This window comes from Prionailurus bengalensis, chromosome E2 (genome assembly GCF_016509475.1).
Source record: "Prionailurus bengalensis isolate Pbe53 chromosome E2, Fcat_Pben_1.1_paternal_pri, whole genome shotgun sequence".
Lineage (NCBI taxonomy): Eukaryota > Metazoa > Chordata > Mammalia > Carnivora > Felidae > Prionailurus > Prionailurus bengalensis.
Genome location: NC_057352.1, coordinates 15,697,380 through 15,716,114, shown reverse-complemented (window position 1 = coordinate 15,716,114; position 18,735 = coordinate 15,697,380). Strand labels below are relative to the sequence as shown.

The window sequence follows — 18,735 nt, the reverse complement described above, 5'->3', positions numbered from 1 at the left end:
CCTCAGCCCAGGGCCTTGGAGGTACTTGGCGGATGTCGAATGAGGGAGCGCATGACCGGTAGGCTTCTCTCCCTTCCCCCACAGTGCTACCTCTTTCACATGTACGTGGGTGTCCGAGCTGGTGGGGGCATCGGGGATGAGATCGAGGACCCGGCAGGCGACGAATACGAGCTGTACCGGGTGGTCTTCGACATCACCTTCTTCTTCTTTGTCATCGTCATCCTGCTGGCCATCATCCAGGGTCAGTGCTGGTCGTGGTTGTGCGAGTGGGGGCTCAGTGCCCAGAGGCAGACTGGCTCCTTTGAGAGTGCAGGCCCAGGATCCAGTCTGCCCGGATTCACATCCTGGCTCTGCCTCTGCCTCTTCCTGCTGTGAGACTTTCGGCAAGTCGCCTCTCTGGGCCTCAGTTTCTCCATATGTAAAGTGGGGCTATTAATGATACTAACCTGGCAGGGTTATGATGAAAATTAAGTCAATTCCTAGGTGTTTTACCCATAATAAGTGCTCAATAAATGCTGGCTATTATTATCTTCAGGAAGCAGGGTGAGATTAGGGAGAAGGAGGACGGGGGGGGGGGGGGCAAGGCTCCGAGGTAGGTAGCCAGAAGAGGGAGGAGCCCGAGCTGGGTCAGAGGTTGGGCGTTGACCTGCGCCTGCCACTGCAGGTCTGATCATTGACGCTTTTGGCGAGCTCCGAGACCAACAAGAGCAAGTGAAGGAAGATATGGAGGTAGGTCAAGGCTGGGGGTGACCCAGAGGGATTATGGGAGGCTGGGGGACGAATGGGCCCGGATTCTGATGTCTCCCACCACCCACAGACCAAGTGTTTCATCTGCGGCATCGGCAGCGATTACTTCGATACGACACCACACGGGTTTGAGACCCACACTCTAGAGGAGCACAACCTGGCCAATTACATGTGAGCATAGGTCCATTGACCATTCGAGGGATGGGGGTGTGGCCGACAGCGAGGTGGGGGGGGGGGATGGGCATTGGCCAGTTAGGTGTGGCATCCAAGTGGGTGGATTCCGAGCCAGTCAGGAGAAAGTTAGGGCAGTCCTCACCACTGCCCTTCCATCCCCAGGTTTTTCCTGATGTATCTGATAAATAAGGATGAGACAGAACACACGGGCCAGGTAAGGGGGTGTTAATGGGAGGACAGTGGGCAGGGACATGGAGAATCTTAATATAAGGTCAAGCAGCAGGTGGCGGTAAAAAGTTCGTGTCAACATGAGTTTTTGAAGATGTGACCAGTTCTTCCCCATGCCCCAATCCTAGGAGTCTTACGTCTGGAAGATGTACCAAGAGAGATGCTGGGATTTCTTCCCAGCTGGCGACTGTTTCCGCAAGCAGTACGAGGACCAGCTTAGCTGAGACACCCCCAGCTGGCCCTTCACCCCCACCTCAAGTGCCTTATACTCACAGCAAGTCCCTTAGTCCCAAACCCCGCCCCCAACGGCAGCTGGGGGACAGGTGACCAGGTACTGGAGAAATAAAGTCTGTGCTACACTCCTGACATCGTTGTGCTGGATCGTTGACATTTGAGGTATGGGTGGGCATCCGGGAATTCTGCCCTCCCCTTCCCCCCTTGAAGAACAAGATGACAGCAGAGGCTGGAGCCATGTTTATTGGGAGACAAGTGCATGTCATGATCGCTAATGTATGTCCGTTGGGGAGGGGGGTGCAGGGACTGGTTCCTAACACCCCCCCCCCAGAGACTCATTCCTGGATGTAGAGGTTGCTGGGGGCAGTAGGATCATCTGCTGGGCGTGTCTCCACCACCACAGGCCTGGGGAAGGAGGAGAGAAGTCAGTTCATTCATTCATTCATTCATTCACAAAGGAGTTAACAGAGGCTGTGCCAGCACAGTTCTGGACTCTTGCAGTGATGTGCAGAGGCAGTCTCTGCCCTTGAGGAGGCCAAAACGAAGACCAGCATGAATCAGTGAATAACATGACTGCAAACCACTCATGTAACGGAACACATTGCATGGAAACCTATCCCAAAGGGCTGGCCAGCGTGCCCCGAAGAATAGCGGGTGGAGCCTGAAAGAGGCTCAGGAGGGAGGGAACTTGGTGAAAAGTCAAGGGAAGGTGTTCTGGACAGAGAGAACAGCCTATGCAAAGGCTTTGAGGTGGGGGAGAGCTTGGGGCTTGGCTGCAGAAGTCAAAGTCTTGTGCGCTGTGGCCAGGACGGGGTATTTATCTTGTATTTATCTTGTGGCCAGGATTTGGTATTTAACGGGAGAGTTTAAATGGGGAGAGTGACACAATCGGATTTAGATTTTAGAAGACCGCTCTGGCATGTCAAAAGGCTGCAAGAGATCCTTGAAGGGGCTCTCACTGGCTAAATCTGGGAGTTCTCGTGCCTCGAAATTAATCATGATACTCATATAGATTGTAACCCACAGAATAAAATGGAAATCCAGGAGACTGTGCCGAAATACACACATACATACATACGTGGTAGAGAAAGGACCGTTTCCCCCACAGTAGCATGCCAACTAATGAGTGCAGAAATAGGAAATCACCACTGGGTAACTATCCTAAAAATACATTCAGGCAAAAATCAATAATAGATACTAAAAGCGGTGAGTAAAAGTCTGATAGAAACAGTATAATTACACAGTCTCAGCAAATCACCGCAAAAGATACTTTTTTTTTTTAGCACAAAAGTAACTTCTAGTGGAGAAACCGGACTCACCCCACCTTCCCCAAATGTTCAAAGATGGCATGACCAATACTGGGACAAACTGACATGATACGATGGACTGATGACCCGCCGTCACTTCTGTGGTACCCCTGCCCCCGCATTGCTTAACCTGGAAACCTCAAACCCAACTGAGGGACATTCTGGAAAACAACCTTCCTGTACTCTTCAAAAGTATCAAGGTCACGAAAAACAAAGAAAACCTGAAGAACTGTTCCAGGCTAAAGACTAAAGAAACACCACTCTTAAATGCAACCCATCATTTTGAATTGTCTCCAGGACCAGAAAAAAAAAAGTATTATTTTTTGGTTATAAAGAGTATCATTGGGCTAACCGGTGAGACCGGGTATGTGGGTTAGAAGGTAGTGATGTCTTGTGGTTATTTTCTTGATTTTGACAGCTGCACTGTGGTCTGTAAGAATATGTCTTTGCTTGGACTTAGGAAACAGTTCACACCCAAATAGAAAAAAAATGACACATATACAAAAGAGGATAAAATATACGTGATAAAAACAAAGCACACACACACACACACAAAGAAAAACAAAAACAAAAACCAACCAAAAAGTTAACATCTGAGGAACTGGATGAATGAAGGGGATACAAGAATTTTTAAATTTCTTTTTGCAACTTCTCTGTGAGTCTAAAATTATGTCAAACTAAAAAGTGAAAAAATTAAAAAAATAAAAATGTCCCCTTGGCTGCTGTGTGGGGAATAAGGCACAGAGATAGAAGCAGGGAGACCAAGAGAGAGAATGTCCAGGCCAAAGATACAGGTGGCTAGAGAGACCTCAAGACACCTCTCCAAATTGGAAGCCCCCTCCCCAGTTCCGTGTTCCCCTTCCTTAAGTCCATACCTGGGGGAGCCAAGAAGACGGAAGGTGAGGGTGGGGTCTCTCAGCTCCTGCAACAGCTGGGGGAAAAGTGTGTGTTTCAATATCTAGAAGACTCTTCCCCTTTCCCTTAAAGGGAACGGGGGAGGGGGAGAGGTCTCTAAACTTTTAGTCTTAGATCCAGAAATAATTCTAGTCAACACCATTCACCAGCTGTGTGACCCACCAAGCAAGTTACTTTTCCTCTCTGTGCCTCAGATTACTAACCTGTGAAGTCACAGGACCTTCCTCATATGTGATGGTGAAGATTAAATACAAACACGTATGGGCAGCATCTGACACATCTATGAGCTAAGGACCATTTTTCACTCCATTTTCCAGATGGGGAAAGTAATGCACGGGAATGTTAAGTCATTTGCTTGAGGCCAATCAGCTGGTTCCAACCCAGCCCGTCTGTTCACGTTCTTAACCACCCACATCTCTTTCTAGTGACCCCCATTTTATAGCTGGAGACTGAGGTTCAGAGAGAGTAGACTCTCTCGCACAAGATCCCCCAGTGGCCTGGAATGAGCTCTAGACCCAAGAGACCCTGCGGTATAGAAGGGGACCTGGCTGAACTGAGACTGGAGGAAGCTTCTAGTCAGGGCTTCCCACCCTGACTCAATTCTCCTGATCCATCTGATGAACTGGATGCCTGATGGGGAAGGAGCGGAGTTGTGGGCATTGGGATGAAGCTTACCTGGTCTGAGCCTGGAGCCCACACCTGCACTCCATGCTTCCAAAAGGCCTGGAGCCGGCCCCCGACCATAGCTGGGAGACAAGCGGTGCCTGTTACGCTTGGGTATCACTGAGCCTCCATTCTGGACCGGGGGCCCTCCCACCCCTGCACGTACCCACGGCCTCTACTGCTTCAGTCATAGGGATCTCTGGAGTTCGAAGTCCCCGGACTGGGTCCCCCTCCGGAGTCACCAGCTTCAGAGACCCTAGCAGAGGGTAGAGAGAGGGCTATCAGAGTGAGGCTCAGAAGGATGCTGAGAGACTGTACAATAAATTCACTGAGAAGCAAAGCAGGACAAGGGCAAGGCCCGGAGGGGCTCAGCATTTCTGAGAAGCACAGGGTCTGCGAAGCCGAGATCCAGGAACAGCGGAGAAAAGACTGGGAGGAGGGTCCTTACCGTCCATCAACACCATCACCTTGTCTTCCTCTACCTGGGTCACCTGCACCGGTCCCCTGTGCTCTGTTTGACAGGCAGAGGTTCAAAGACCAATTCCACCTGCTTCTGCCTTCCTCCGCTAGGCACCCTCTCCATTCCCAAGCTAAACCCCGCCCATCACAGCGGTCCCGACGGGTCCTCAATCTCACCGGCTGTACGTATCCACCTCGCTCCCCTCGCCCCAGCTGCAATCCCTTTCCCAGTTACCCCAGTTACATCGCAGGCTAAGCACAGCCCAGCCGCCCAGCCCACCCCCTCCCAGCAGCCCCGCCCCCAGCGAGCCTGCCCCACCCACCTGTGCTCATCTCGCCCAGCCAGCAGGAGAGCGCGCCGAAGCGCACGGTGTGGAAGAGCACCGAGTTCGCCGGCCGCCCCGGGCTCACGCCGATGCAGACGGCGGGCAGCTCGGAGCCCGGCCCGGTCAGTAGCGCGAACACCGGAAGGGGCGTCGGTAGCGGGAACAGCACCTGCTGCAGGCCGCACAGGGAGGGGCGGGCTCAGAGTCGTGGGGCGGGGCCTGAGAGGGGAGGGGCCTGGGAGGAGAGCCTGCAGGGAGCTTCCCAAGTATATTTCCTGGGCCCTCGGTTTTGGGGGATGGCACCTAGAAACTTCAGGGGGTAAGGCCCCAGAGGCGTGAGGTGATGCCTCCTTAGGAATGGGTGGATGTGGCTCAAAGTTGGCGTGCCTTGTTTGGAGCGTGCCGCCTTAATGACAGCGAGGCGGGGTCCCCGGAGGGGCGTGACCTCACAGGCGGCAAAGTCTCCTTAGAGTCAAAGGATCTGAGTGGGGTCCCCTTAGAGACCAGAGGAATGGGGCATACGGCCTGAAGGATAATTAGGCTGGAGTGAGAGGCGGAGCTTAAGGATCCAGAAGCTCTCAGAAGGGGGACCCTCTGGCGCCGACCACAGGTGGGCGGGGCCTCAGGGGAGATTGGAGCGGGGCCTCGGGTAGAAGCCGGGCTTCAAGAAACTCTCAGCAGAAGCATAACAAGTGGAAGGCCCTAGCATGCAACCTCACAGAGTCCCCAGCCTCGACAGCCCCCCTACCCGGACCAGCAGGAACTTGTTCATGGGCTGGTACCACTGAAGCAGGACCACGGACGTCTCCAGTGCGCCGCACAGGAACGGGCCCCCCGAGTTCGCATCCTCCGCTGTGGGAGATGGGTAAGGATGGGTTAGGGTCAATCTTCTCTCCCCTCCACCCCCCCCCCCCACAAGGGCACACAACTTCCCCGGGCTGTTGACAGCCTGCCTCAACAATGTAACCCCCTTGGATAGATGCAGTCCCCCCCCCACGCCCCCTTTCCTCACGTTCCCCCCACCCCACCCCGTCAGGATTCTCTCTCACCCACGCAGCAAGCCCGGCACCCTTTGGTGTCCTGGATCTTGGTGGAGACCATATTCTTCCTGCAGGAGAAAGCAGGTGTAAATGCGGAGGGACGGCAGGAAGGGGGGATTGCGGGGGGCCTGTGGCGCCACTGGGGGCTGGTACCTTGCCAGTAGCCGGTGGGGGCTCATGTGAGCGATGGGGCTTCCCGCTCTGGTCTCCTTGCGCTCCAGCAGGCCCAGGATGCTATGAGAATACAGGTGGGGGGTCTTTCCTACAGCGTATGTGTGTGTAAGGGGAAGCAGGCGGTTAACGGACACCAGCCACAGCCACCTTTCTCTGTCCCTCCTCTTGGCCCTATCCCTTTGAAACTCCCAAGGCTTCAAGTCTCAAACACTTTTATTTCTTCACTTTCCACTCAACATATTGTAAATGTCCACCTTAGGCCAGGTCCTGTGCTTGGCTCTGGTGAACGGTGGTGAGGAAAATGAGTGTGTTCCCTGGCCTCCCGTGCTGGTAGCCGCAGGAGAAACTATGGGCACTTAGCCAGCCAGGTGAAGGTGCACGCGCTACTAAATTTAAGAAGAAACCGATCTAGAAATTCTCTTGAAGTCTGTCATCACAGACGTGATATTAACTAACTCATGAGGCCTATTTGGCTTGGTGTTTCCCCGTCAATTAGAAATTCTTTTACGCAAAGTGTTTATAAAACAGTAACACAAAATTGTAACCTCTATCTACTCCCTCACTCGATTTCACAAAAGTGTGGGATAAGTTCCAACTCTCATCTAAACGTCAAAGAAATGTAAAGACTTACTGTAGACCTTACCTCAAAACTGACTTGAGGTGGGACTACTGTGAACCCCATTTTATGGGTAGGGAAACTGAGGCCCAGGGAGCAAGTCCCACAGTGAAAAAGTGGCTGAGATTTTTAACTGCGGGCTCTGTGAAGGGGGAGCCTATGTTTTTGTTTGTTTATTTTGTTTTCAGCCGTGCCCATCTACCTCCCAACCCCTTCTCGACCCCTTAACTTCTGACCCCACTCCCCCCACCTGACCCACAGCCAGACCTGAGAGGGACATGAGGACATTGTTGATGGAGTACACCCAGGTAGTCCGGCTAGGAAAGAGCTGCAGAGAACGAGGCAGATGGCTCCCATAAGACCCCAGCAACCCCCAACTCCAGCCCCTGCCCTCGGTCCCCCAGCTGCTGTCCTCACCATCTCCAGTGTGGCCTCCTGATCATTCCGGTTCAAGATGAAAATGCCTTCCTCTGCCCCCAGGAGCAGGTGCTGGTCTGTGGGGACAGACACAAGGACGCTGGAACCTGCCTCATCCTGGGGAGGGGCCTCCCAGACCCTGACCTGACCCCAAACACTGCTAGTCTGTCCTCCAGCCCCGACGCTCGATTCTCTCTTACTCCCAGCCTCTGTCTCCCCAAATCTGAACTCAAACCCCGACCCAGTGCCAGCTCAAGCTGGTCTCATTCTTATCTACCCCTCGAGGCTGGACCTGCAGACCCTGACCCCTGTCCCCTCAACTTTGACCCCAACATGAGTCATGCTTCCCCACATAGCCTTCCAAGTTCCATCCTTCCCTTCCCCAGTCCTGACCCCCAAATGCTAATCTTGTCTCGACGCTGATCCTCAAACTCGGGCCCCCTGAAATGTGGCTTTTTCTGTCCAGTGTGTCCCCCTCAAACTCTAACTCTGTTTTCTTTTTTTAAATAAGTTTTAGTCATTTTTAAAAAAAGATTTTAAGTAACCTCTACACCTAACATGGGGTTTGACCTTACAATCCTGAGATCAAGGGTTGTGGTTGCCCACTCCCCCGACTGAGCCAGCCAGATGCCCCTAATGCTGGGTCTTTAACATTTACCCCTCGCTGACCTTGTCTCCACATCTCTCATTCCCAAATCCTTTCCCTTTCTGCCTATATTCCCACCCCCCAAACTTCCGACTCCAAAATGCAGACCCCAGCCTCTGTACCGTTAACCTCCAGCTGAGGTTAAAGGGTCCAACTTACACCCCAAACTCTGACCGTTCTGTTATGATCTTCCTGGACCCTAAACTCTTACTTTCCTAATTTTCACCCACAAATTCATGTTCACTCTACCCGTATTTGATCCCCAAACCCCAACTGTAACCCTGGGCTCTGGTCCTGCCTCGGTTCTGCCCCTCCCCATCCTATTAAGACCCTCCCCAGGGGGCGCCTGGGTGGCTCAGTCAGTTAAGCTTCTGACTCTTGATTTCAGCTCAGGTCGTGATCTCACAGTTTGTGACTTTGGGCCCTGAATCGGGCTCTCTGCTGTCAGCACAGGGCCCCCTTCAGAACCTCTGTCTCACTCTCTCTCTCTCTCTCTTTCTCTCTCTGCTCTTCCCCCATTCTTGCATGTGCACGCTCTATCTCTCAAAAATAAATATTAAAAAAAAGACCCTCCCCCACCCCTGCCTCTGTGCCTCCATTAAGGGCCCTCCCCATCCCCCTTCCTTTCCGTGACGCCCCTGAGTGCCCACCCTTGGTGGAGGGGTGTATCCAGGCAGCCGTGCTGTGGATCCGGAGGGGGCAGCCATTGAACAACTTCACGAGAAGGGCACATCCCTAGGCGGGCCACGGGGGGCAGAGCAGCAGATCCAACAAAAGGAAGGAGGGGACACGAATGTGCAGGGGTTAAGACTCTGACGCAAGAGCACCAGCATTCAAATCCTGCCTCTGCCTCCTCAAAGGTTTATGACCTTGGCAAGCTATGTATCCCTCTCTGCCTCCGTCTCCCCATCTGTGACATGTGAGATGATGTCACTGCCTGTGATACCAAGCTCTATCTGTGAAGGTTTACACCACGTGTACACATGAGATCGGGGTCTGGCACTGATTAACACCGCTCAACAAATGTCACCTAGCGTCATTGTTACTCTTCCTGTCCCCACACACCATCCCACCCCTAGGCACCCCCAGGCATCTAGAGGCGTGAGTCCTCAACACAGCTGGTCTCACCTTTCTCTTCATCTTTTCCTTCTTGGGGGGCAACAATGGGGGTTGACCAGGGTCCCGGGGGGTTGGGTTCCAGAGTGAGGGTTCTGAGACAGGGTGGGGGAAAATCAGTCCCCAAAGCAACCCCCTCCCCTGCCCAACCTATACCCCCTGCCCACCTCCTGCCCCAGCCTGCCCCGTTACCTGAATGGGCAGTTAGGTGGGGGCTTCGGGTGGCTGGGGGAGGCCCGAGATGGGGGGTACGTGGGGGAGGCCCACTGGCACACCGGACCAGCACCCCGGGGCTCAGTTGCCCATCATCCCCAGTGCCCCCGGGACCCTCATCTGATGAAGAACGGAACTTGGGCTATGGAGATGGAGAAGACGTGTGGGGAAATACATTAGATCCCAACCCTGCCTCTGTCAGAACTGACATTGTTCATGGCTCTGAGCCCTCAATGTCCCACTATCATTCCAGGCATCAACCCTGACGCCCACAACACACTCCATCAACTAAAGAGTTAATGCCAGGGGTGCTGGGTGGCTCATCAGTTAAGCTTCCCACTTTGGCTCAGGTCATGATCTCCAGGTCCCAGGTCATAGTCTCCAGGTCCCATCAGTTTGAGCCTTACATTGGACTCTGGGCTGACAGTTCAGAGCCTGCTTTGGATTCTGTGTCTCCCTCTCTATCTGCCCCTCCCCCGCTTGCTCGCGTACTCTCTCTCTCTCTCTCAAAAATGAATAAACATTAGGGGCGCCTGGGTGGCGCAGTCGGTTAAGCGTCCGACTTCAGCCAGGTCACGATCTCGCGGTCCGTGAGTTCGAGCCCCGCGTCGGGCTCTGGGCTGATGGCTCAGAGCCTGGAGCCTGTTTCCGATTCTGTGTCTCCCTCTCTCTCTGCCCCTCCCCTGTTCATGCTCTGTCTCTCTCTGTCCCAAAAATAAATAAACGTTGAAAAAAAAAAGAATAAACATTAAAAAAAAAAAAACCCACAACTAAAGGGCTAATGCCAGATAGCTTAGTCCTGGGACCAGTGTCCCTCTGGCTAAATACTTTGAATTCCCATCCTGAGGTTCAAGGATGCTCCTTCCCGACTACAGTGTGTTCATCATCCTGGTCTCCCAGACTTCAAGGGACCTAGTGCCCCAGACTCCAGCCTTAGAGTGCCCAGTATCCCAGCCTCTAGGGACCCTGGCCTCCTGGTCCCCAGCCTCCAGCCTCAGCCCCCCGCCCCCGGCCCCCAGCTCCGTTGGCCCAAGGCCTTACCTTGGGAGGCAGTGGAGGAGGTATGTCATCTGCAGGGGTGGGGCTGGAACACAAAGATTGGGGAAGCAGGCACAGGTGTCGGTAACCAGGACTGGGGGCAGATGGGAGTGGTTTGGGGCTGGAGGTCTGAGGACAAGAGGGTGGGGGTGACTCGGTCTGGGCTGGAGCTGACTATTATGGCTGTTAGCATAGCCGTGAGGATACTGGCAACCGCAACACCGGCTATCAAGTGGGGACAACGCGTCAAGCCTGAATCTTCACAGCCACCTCGTGATGCAGATCATATGAGCTCCTGGGGGCCAGGTTCTCACTTGGTGCTGGGCTCTGCCCATGAGCCCACTGCAGAGGAGATGCATAGAACGGATGGGTGGGCGAGAGGCGGACCCAGGCCTGGGGGCTGGGCTGACTGCAGGCACTGAGGTTGGGGTCTGGAGTTCAGGGAAATTTCCAGGGGGGAAGATGCGGGTGAAGGCTGGGCTTTGAGGGTTAGGGCTGTGGCGGAAAGTCTGGGGCCAGAGCAACATCTGGGAGCTGAGGGCGGGAGGCCCGGGGCGCAGCGCGGGTGCGGCTGGAGGAGGAAGGAGAGTGGGGGCGGAGGCTGGGGTCCGGATGGAAGGGACACGGTGGCTGTAGGAAGGTGAGGGTGGGTGAGGGCCAGTGGGGCTGGGGGCCACGCCTCTCTTACATGTCCACGTCGTCGTAGTCATCGTCTGACTCTGACGGCTGCCTCCTGAGGAGTGACAGGCGTGACCCTCAGGCGGCTCCCTCACATATCCCAGCCCCCTCCCCTCCACACCGAGGGTCCCTGACCTAGGGCTGCTGCTCCTGAAGTCTCCAGGGGGCTGTAAGTGGGCCTGTGGGATAGTAAAGGGTCAGCAGTGCCTGGCGGAAGGGGAGGGCATCTGAGGTGAGCGGGGGGGGGGAGGCACCTCACCGTGTGGGCCGTGGGTCTGGACTCCATTCCTCTGAGCTTCCGGAACTGCATGTGCCGCCCTGGAAGGGAGGAGGGTAACGCAGTGAGCTGAGGAGATGGATCTGAGAAAAGGGTAGAATTTGGGGGGTTGGGGTCAGGATCTTAGGACTGGCGCTGTCCCTTGGTCGGGTGGGCAAAATCTTGGTTTACGGGATCTCATCTGGGGGCCAGGGTTTGGGACCAGAGAGATGGGGCTCAAAGTTATCCAGTGCTGGCTTTCAGCTTCCACTTGGGTCGTGGGGATCGGACAGAGATTTCTGAGGGCTCTTGGGGGGGGGGGGTCCTTGTGTTATGAGAAGTCTCATGGAGTCTCTACAGTCATTTTGTAGCTCAGCTGGTGATGAGGTTTTCTGGAGTCTCTTGCGGGGTCAGAGAGCGATAAGGGTCTCTGAGGGTCTGTGTGGAAATGACGAGGGTCTCCGGGGTCTATCATGAGATCAGATGGTGGCGATGAGGGTCTCTGGCAGGATCACAGAGGGTAGAATGGTTCTCTTGGATCCGTTATCGGGTCAAGTAACCCCAAGCTTAAGGCGTCTCTACTTACGACAGCAATCAGCATCTGGGATCCCTAGAGAGCTGGATCGGTGAGTGGACCTGATCCTCCGGGGGACGGCAGGGGGCACCTGGGCAGAGTGGCAGCTGCATCAGGACCGTGGCCCTCCCCCAGACACCCCTACCACCCTGCGGGCCCAGCCAGGAGCCTCTGGCTCTCCCATAGCCCTCTGTGCCCCCAGCCCTGTGCCCAGCTCCCCATCCCTCCTCCCCCTTTTCCTTCTAAGAGAGGCCTCAGGAAAGCACTCCAGGCCCGGGGCCCAGCCTAAGCAAAGGCTGGGAGGTTCCAAGGCTTTTGTCAGCTGGGGCGCCCTCACCTCAGGCTCCTCATCTTCGATCTCGACAACTGGGGTCCCCTTCCCTGGATTCCTCAGTTTGTCAAGAAGATCTAGGATCAGGCTTCTGTTTAGCCTGGGCTGGGACACCAGTTGATGCTGGAGAGGGGGAGGACGGTGTCAGCAGACAGAAGGCTGGTATTGGGGAGAGGCTGGGACACGGGCTCAAGAACCTAAGGTAATCTGGGGGGGGGGGCAACTGAGGAAGAAGGCAGGGAACTCTGGGAAACTGAGGCTGGGGGATTTTGAGGGGTGGGAAAGGATTAGAAGAGTCTAGGGTTCCCAGCAGGGGCCCTTGGAGAATCCCACAGGGACCTTAGCGGGGGGAAAGGGCTCCCCCTTGAATTCCAGAGTATACCCAGGACTGGGTCTGGAGGCCCTTGGGAATCTGTGAGTTTTAGCAACTCAGGGTATCTTGGCAAAAGGTCTAGGGTACATCTTGGAGAGTTTTGGAGAGGTCCTGGGGAATTCTGGGGGTGAGTTTGGGAAGGGCTTTTCAGGGAAGGGAGGGGAAGTTTACACTGAGCATCTTGGTGGCACCGGGTCGTTTCTTGGGGTTCTTAGTGAGAGTGACTTTGACAAAGTTGTGGAAGGCAGCCGACCTTAGGAGGAAGAAGTTCTGGGCTGAGGAGACCAGAGACTCTCCCATCAGACCGTGGTTTCTGGCTCTGCCCTCCCTGGCCCTCCCTCACCCTCTCCCCTCTCCTACCATTTGCCTTTTTCTTTTAGCCTGGGGGGCTGGTAACCACTCTTCGACATGAGGAAGAGAACTCTGGAAGAGTAAGGAGAGGACACGGTGTTCAGACTCTCAATGACTCGAGGGGTCCCCCAAAGCACGGAGGTCACCAGGGAGCAAAGCAAGGGACAGAACAAGAACAAAGTTTAGGTTTTACAGTGCACTGGGATGTCCCTTCCAGGGGACTCTGCTGATCACAGGACAGAACTACCGCAGTTATGAAGAGAGGCTCGGGGAATCCCTGCCGCGGGGGGGGGAGGAGGGCTGAAGGGGGTGGAGCCCTCCCGGTGTGGAGGGTTGAAGGAAAGGCTTTCTGGGTTGAGAGGCTCCTTGGGGGTCTGAGATGGAGCTCGGAGGAAGGGGTGTCCCCTGTAGGGGGCCTTGGTGTGGGGCAGCAGGGTGGGGGATGGCACTCAGGGTCAGGGCGGGGCGGGGCCTCTGGGCCCAGGGGGACTTGCCTACCTGAGAGGGTGCACGTCAAAGAGCGGTGGCTGTAGCTCGGCTAGTTCAATGGCAGTGATGCCCAGGGACCAGACGTCACACAGCTCGTTATATCCCCCCTTCAGGGCCACGGCTGCCACTTCTGGAGCCATCCTGGGGGCAGAGACCCTCAGAAAGCCAGCAGTGACACAAGGCGGGGAAGGGGAATACTCCTTGGTATGGGGGTGGGTGCGGGAGAGAGACAGAGAAGGAGAATGGGGCATGGAGAGAACCAGATGCAGAAAGAAACATCAAGGTGAAGAGACAAACAGAAATAGAGACACAAAAAAGTCAAGACAGAAGGATCAGAATAAAAACCAATACAAAGAGGGGCGCCTGGGTGGCTCAGTCGGCTAAGCGACCGACTTCAGCTCAGGTCACGATCTCATGGTTCACGGGTCTGGGTTCGAGCCCCGCGTCTGGCTCTGCGCTGACAGCTCAGAGCCTGGAGCCTGCTTCCGATCCTGTGTCTCCCTCTCTCTCTGCCCCTCCCCTGCTCATGCTTTCTCTCTTTCTCCCTCTCTCAAAAGTAAATAAAAACATTTTTAAAAATTAATACCAAGAGACCTAAGTAAATGTAAAACTCGAGAGAGAGCCAAAAGGAAACAGAATGTTCGACAGAAAAAGGCAGAGGCAGGGAAAGGGGCCGGGAAGGAGATTCCCAGTGATCCAGGTGAGGAGAACCACTGCCCCCACTCCATCCCCAGCTACCCGCCAGGCATCCCTCACCAGTAGGGCGTCCCAATGAAAGAGAGGCGTCGGGCCAGTGTTGCCCCAATCTGGGCCGAGATACCAAAGTCAGCTGGAGGCAGAGAGAGACATGGTGACCTGGGGTCCCCTATCCCCTTGGTCCCCAGCCAGACTCTCCCCAACCCCCACCAATCACACTCACCCAGTCTGACCTCCCCAGCATCATTGATGAGGATGTTGGCTCCCTGGGGGGGGGGGAGGAGGGAAATTAGAGGCTGTCGGAGACACCCCCCCCCCAACCCATACTGCCTCCATCCCCTGGCCCTTCCCAACTGCCCAGCTCAACACCACCCTGAGCCCGCCAAACACCACTTCCGTCTCCTGGGCCCCCCACCCACCAAGGCCACTTTTCTGCCCCTAGACTACCTTGATGTCCCGGTGTATCTTCTTCTGGGAGTGCAGATAGGCAAGTCCCTGGGGAAGAGAGTGGACATGGGGGCTGTGAGAGTCCGGGGGCTGGAACAGGGCCCAACCCGACCCAGGCCCACCAGACTTCTCCTCACCTGGAGCACTTCCCGGCAGACATAGCTAATCTGGAGCTCTGACAGGGGGCCTGTCACTGCAAACATCACACCCGTGGCGTTGGGCGGGAACCAGGACACCTGGGAGCCCCTGGCCCCCACCCACACTGGCTGAGATGATGCCACGTGGGGAGGGAAAGCGTGTAGGATAAGTGGGAGGGGGAGACGGAGGGACGTCCCCGGGCAACGCAGGGAACATGAGGCTGAAGAGGGAGACAGATTCATTTAACAGATATTTACTGTGTCTACTGGGTACCAGGCACTGTGTTGGGGCACTGGGGAGACAGCTGTGGACAAGAGACAGACATCCCTGCCCTTGTGGTGAGAACATTCCGGGGAGACAACAAACAAACAAGATGAGTAAAGCATAGCACATGAGATGCTAATAAATCGTAAGAAAAAAAAAAAATAAAGCAAGAAAGAACAACAGGAAATATGTGTGGGAAGGGGTATGACATTTTACAGGGTGGTCGGTGAAGTCTACTCTACTCTGAGAAGGCGACGGGGTGGAGACGTGATCAGTCCAGCTTGGAGGGGAACAGGAGAGCAGGTGCAAAGGCGTAGAGGTGGGAGAATGCCTGGTGGGTTTGGAAAGCAGCAAGTGGGTGGAGCAGAGCGGGGGAGGGAGAGAAATGGTAAGAGGCGAAGTCTGGCAGCTTGGGTGCAGGTGGGGGTCACACGGGGGAGCTTGGGCTTCTCTTTGGAGGGAAATGAAAGCCCAGGGGGGGCTCTGAGCAGGGGGTGATGTGACTTTGCAAAATGAGGAAAGGCAGAGGGACACACACACACACACACACACACACACAGAATGAGACAGAGAAACAGAAAGACAGAGAAACAGGAACAGATCCAAACTGAGATCGAAAAACATGAAGAAAGACGTTCTGAGAAACACAGAAACACAGAGGGGACAACAGGGAGACAACAGACAGAGAGAAGTGGTCGGAGACCAGGTTCAGCGGACTGGCTGTGTGGGCCACTTCCTCTCTGAGGGTCTCAGTTTCCCCCCTCCTTGATGACTTCTTAATGGATTTCTTCCTTTGCTAACATTTAAGATCTTGGGTTCAAAGGAGACAGAAAGATGACCAAAGACAGTGGTGGCCATCAGAAATTGAGAGGCGATCAGAGACCCACGCCCCCTGCTACCCTCAAGTTTTCCAAAAGAGTGAAATGCAGGTTGAGAGAGAGAATCAGGAATTCAGTCACTCAGCCAACGAAAGCGTGGACCATACGATGGGCCAAAAAGGCAGAAATGTTCAAACACCGCCACAGACACATCGGTGAGAAAATGCAGACGGGGGAAGATGGGAGGGGGAAGCAGAGGGGATCACTGCATGCAGAAGGACTGGGGCTGGACTGTCAAGTCCTGGAGGACAGGGCCCAGGGCCCACTTGGTCACTACAGCATCCCTAGCACCAACCAGGCCAGGCCCCAGGCCCAGAGTGGGGCTCAGTGCGGGAAATGTGGACCAGAAAGACAGTCCCAGGAGGCACAACCCCAGAGACACAGGAGGGATGGACGGGGCGGGGCGGGGGGGGGGGGATGAACCCCCTTGCCCTTCCTCTCACCTTGATAGATGTCCTGGAGAGAACCGGCCCCACAGAATTCCATGCATATCCAGAACTTCTGCAGCCTACGACAATTCAGGAGTAATAATAAAGGCAGTAATAGGTCATTATCGTAGGACAGCCCGGCTCACTGTCTGTTTTGTTCCAATTCAACAAAAACTTTAACGTAACAGCTGTCATCCACCTCGCCCACCAGAGTGAGATCATTCCACTTCCATTTTACAGGTGGGCAAGTTGAGGCTCTGAGAGAAAATGTATGTTCAGGGTCAACAGGACTCAAACCCACATCTTTGGACTCCTAACCCCGGAGGACTCCTAACTCTGCCGTCCCATGCTAACCCAGGAGACAGGGCAGGTATCTCCCAGGTTGCGCAGGTTAAGGGGGGATAGAGGGGCCCAGGGTGTCAGGTCTGGAGGACAGAGGTCATCACTAGGACATCAGGGATATTAATTTAGGGGTCAGGGGATTTAGGGAATTAAAGGAGCAGAGAGTGGAACCAGGGGACCTGGAAGGCAGGATGATGAAAGCTTGTTTTCAAGTTTGGTTACTATGAAGGGACCACTGTCGGGGATCCCCGCTCAGAAATGGGCGGCCTGAATTGCAGAGCACATTGGAGAATGCTCTGGTCAGAAAAGTGGGACTTCAGACTGGGGATCAAGTTGGGGGGGGGCAGTTTAAAAACAGGGGTCCAGGATTGGAGGTCAGGAATGGGGATTCCAGGCTAGGGGCCGGGGAGGGGGGTCCCAGGGCAGGTTTGAGGCTCATCACCAGAGATAACTCCCATGGTAGGCCACGATGTTGGCATGCCGGCAAGTTTTCAAGATGAGGATTTCCTTCTGAAGTGTGGAAACATCATCGTCTGTGAGGAGGGACAGGAAAGAAAAGGCTGCTGCAGGGGAGGAATATGGGGGAGGCAATACCATGTCCCAAGAGGAGGGGAAGGGGTGTGGGGAAGGAGCTGCCGTCTCCTCTTCTCACCAGGCTCCATCTTCACCATCTTCACTGCCACCAAGTCCCCCGTCACCTTGTCTCGAGCCTTGTAAAGGGGAAGTTGGCAGTCAGGCAGGCTCCATTCGCCCGAGTTCCTTCTCAGCATCCCTGACCAAAGCCAAGGACTGGGACCCTCTCTCATCCCCTTCCCTTCTTGGGCCTCATCCCAAAGTCTCACTGGTTTGGGGGTGATGGAGAAGGAGGGGTGTCCTCACCTTGAAGACTTCTCCATAGGTGCCGCCACCGAGCCGCTGCAGCAGGTCGTAGTGGTCCCGGGGATCCCTATTAAAGATGTCGGGGTCCACGAGGTCCATCCCTGGGGGCTGGAGCTGGGCCCGCGCCCAGGGGCCAGCAGGGCCTCAGGGCTCGAGTGTGGCACCTCCCTCCCACCCCACAAGTCCTGCGTCCTGCACCCGCCTTGCTTTGCCTCCACCGGCTGTGGCCTCCCCCCTCCCCACTCTCGCTTCCTGCCCCAGCACAGGGCTGTGCCCTGCACAACGCTGTGCAGCCGGCTCCACCCCCTGTCCCCTGGGCCCTGAGAGCCTGTCGGTGAGGGGCAACTTGCTTTGGGACCCAGGGGACCCCCCCCCCTCGAACTCAAGGGCCCTGGGCTGAATGTAAACCAGATGCAAACTATCTTATGATCTGGGGGGGGGGGGGGTGCCCTAGCACCCCCTCCCCCGTTCTGGGCGGTGGCTAAAAACCACAGTTGAAACTGCTGAGTGCTTGAGGAGATTGAGATGGCAGGCCCGCACAGGAGCGGTCAGGCAGTGGTGCCTGCTCCCTGGCGTGCATACATATACTTAGTGGTACGCGCTTATGCACCCACGGTACGTAGACCAGTACCCATGCCTGGATACCTGTGTGAACACATGTGGATGTACTCAGAGCACATACCCCTATGCATATGACAGACACATGCTTGTGCATTCACGCCTACAGTGAGCAATCTGTACGCATATAACTCAAGACAGAACGCATGGGGCACTAGCCTTCACCGGCAAGACTGGAGCCAAAAGGGGATCGAGCGCCATCCGGCAGGGTCCAGGAGCCCTCACTCCAGCCGCTGTGGAGCAGGACACCAGCTTTGCGGGTCCCTACCCCGGGAGTTGGGGCGGGGCGTGAAGACCAAGTTCAAGGCTTGAAATTCCAAAGCTCAGGATGCTGCCTGGGGCAAAGGGGACCTCAGAGAGCACCTCCCTGGGAACTTTGGCTGTGGCCCAAATTAAGGACTGCTACGTGCACCCCGGCAGTTTTGTGACTTCACGATCGCGCGCAACACAACGCGCGGGCGCGCAGCTAGACAGCCGTCTTCCTCCTCGGGAGCTCGCGCGCACGTTCTAGGGGCTACAACGCGGTACGCGAGGCCCGGGAAAAACGTTAGCCCCGCCTCCTCGCCCCGAGAGGGCGCCTGCGTACTGAGCTAGATGAAGCCTTTTCTCTCGCTGTAGGGCCAGCTCGGGTGCAGCGTATGCGCACGCGCCACCCTGCGCCTGCCGGGAAGAGTCACGTG

At 55.4% G+C, this 18,735-nt stretch overlaps 2 protein-coding genes across 4 annotated transcripts in view; one reads left to right on the top strand and one right to left on the bottom strand.

The window, feature by feature from the left end:
* The window catches only part of RYR1 (ryanodine receptor 1), a 117,881-nt gene extending 116,366 nt beyond the window's left edge, over window positions 1-1,515 (top strand). For both annotated transcript variants that reach the window (XM_043599005.1, XM_043599004.1), the window contains 5 exons: window positions 85-241; window positions 665-729; window positions 818-918; window positions 1,084-1,135; window positions 1,278-1,515. In XM_043599005.1, coding sequence (XP_043454940.1) covers window positions 85-241; window positions 665-729; window positions 818-918; window positions 1,084-1,135; window positions 1,278-1,373 — 471 coding nt within the window. In that variant the 3' untranslated portion in view covers window positions 1,374-1,515. The remainder of the gene's footprint in view (window positions 1-84; window positions 242-664; window positions 730-817; window positions 919-1,083; window positions 1,136-1,277) is intronic.
* A 93-nt stretch (window positions 1,516-1,608) lies between these two features.
* On the bottom strand, window positions 1,609-18,714 carry MAP4K1 (mitogen-activated protein kinase kinase kinase kinase 1). Of its 2 annotated transcripts, XM_043599006.1 has the most exons (31): window positions 17,438-18,714; window positions 17,211-17,268; window positions 17,001-17,091; window positions 16,232-16,296; window positions 14,646-14,701; window positions 14,509-14,556; window positions 14,285-14,327; window positions 14,122-14,194; window positions 13,375-13,506; window positions 12,886-12,948; window positions 12,697-12,778; window positions 12,159-12,275; window positions 11,834-11,912; window positions 11,251-11,309; window positions 11,127-11,170; window positions 11,002-11,046; window positions 10,317-10,359; window positions 9,255-9,417; window positions 9,075-9,157; window positions 8,597-8,681; window positions 7,301-7,377; window positions 7,151-7,211; window positions 6,247-6,355; window positions 6,103-6,161; window positions 5,802-5,905; window positions 5,051-5,225; window positions 4,717-4,779; window positions 4,435-4,524; window positions 4,281-4,351; window positions 3,566-3,621; window positions 1,609-1,788 (listed from the first exon to the last, which is right to left on the bottom strand). In XM_043599006.1, exons 1-31 carry the CDS (start codon window positions 17,534-17,536, stop codon window positions 1,719-1,721), a joined length of 2,463 nt encoding a protein of 820 aa, XP_043454941.1. In that variant the 5' UTR covers window positions 17,537-18,714; the 3' UTR covers window positions 1,609-1,718. The 2 variants fall into 2 exon arrangements, with proteins under 2 accessions (XP_043454941.1, XP_043454942.1); XM_043599007.1 differs by lacking the exon at window positions 4,717-4,779 and having other exon boundaries at window positions 17,438-17,636.
* Between the last annotated feature and the right edge of the window lie 21 nt (window positions 18,715-18,735).

Coding starts and splice junctions, on each gene's coding strand:
- MAP4K1 (XM_043599006.1), bottom strand. CDS start 17,536: ATGGACCTCGTGGACCCCGACATCTTTAATAGGGATCCCCGGGACCAC. Junction 17,092..17,210: donor GATGGTGAAGATGGAGCCTG/GTGAGAAGAGGA, acceptor CCCTCCTCACAG/ACGATGATGTTTCCACACTT. Junction 14,557..14,645: donor TCTGCCGGGAAGTGCTCCAG/GTGAGGAGAAGT, acceptor TCTCTTCCCCAG/GGACTTGCCTATCTGCACTC.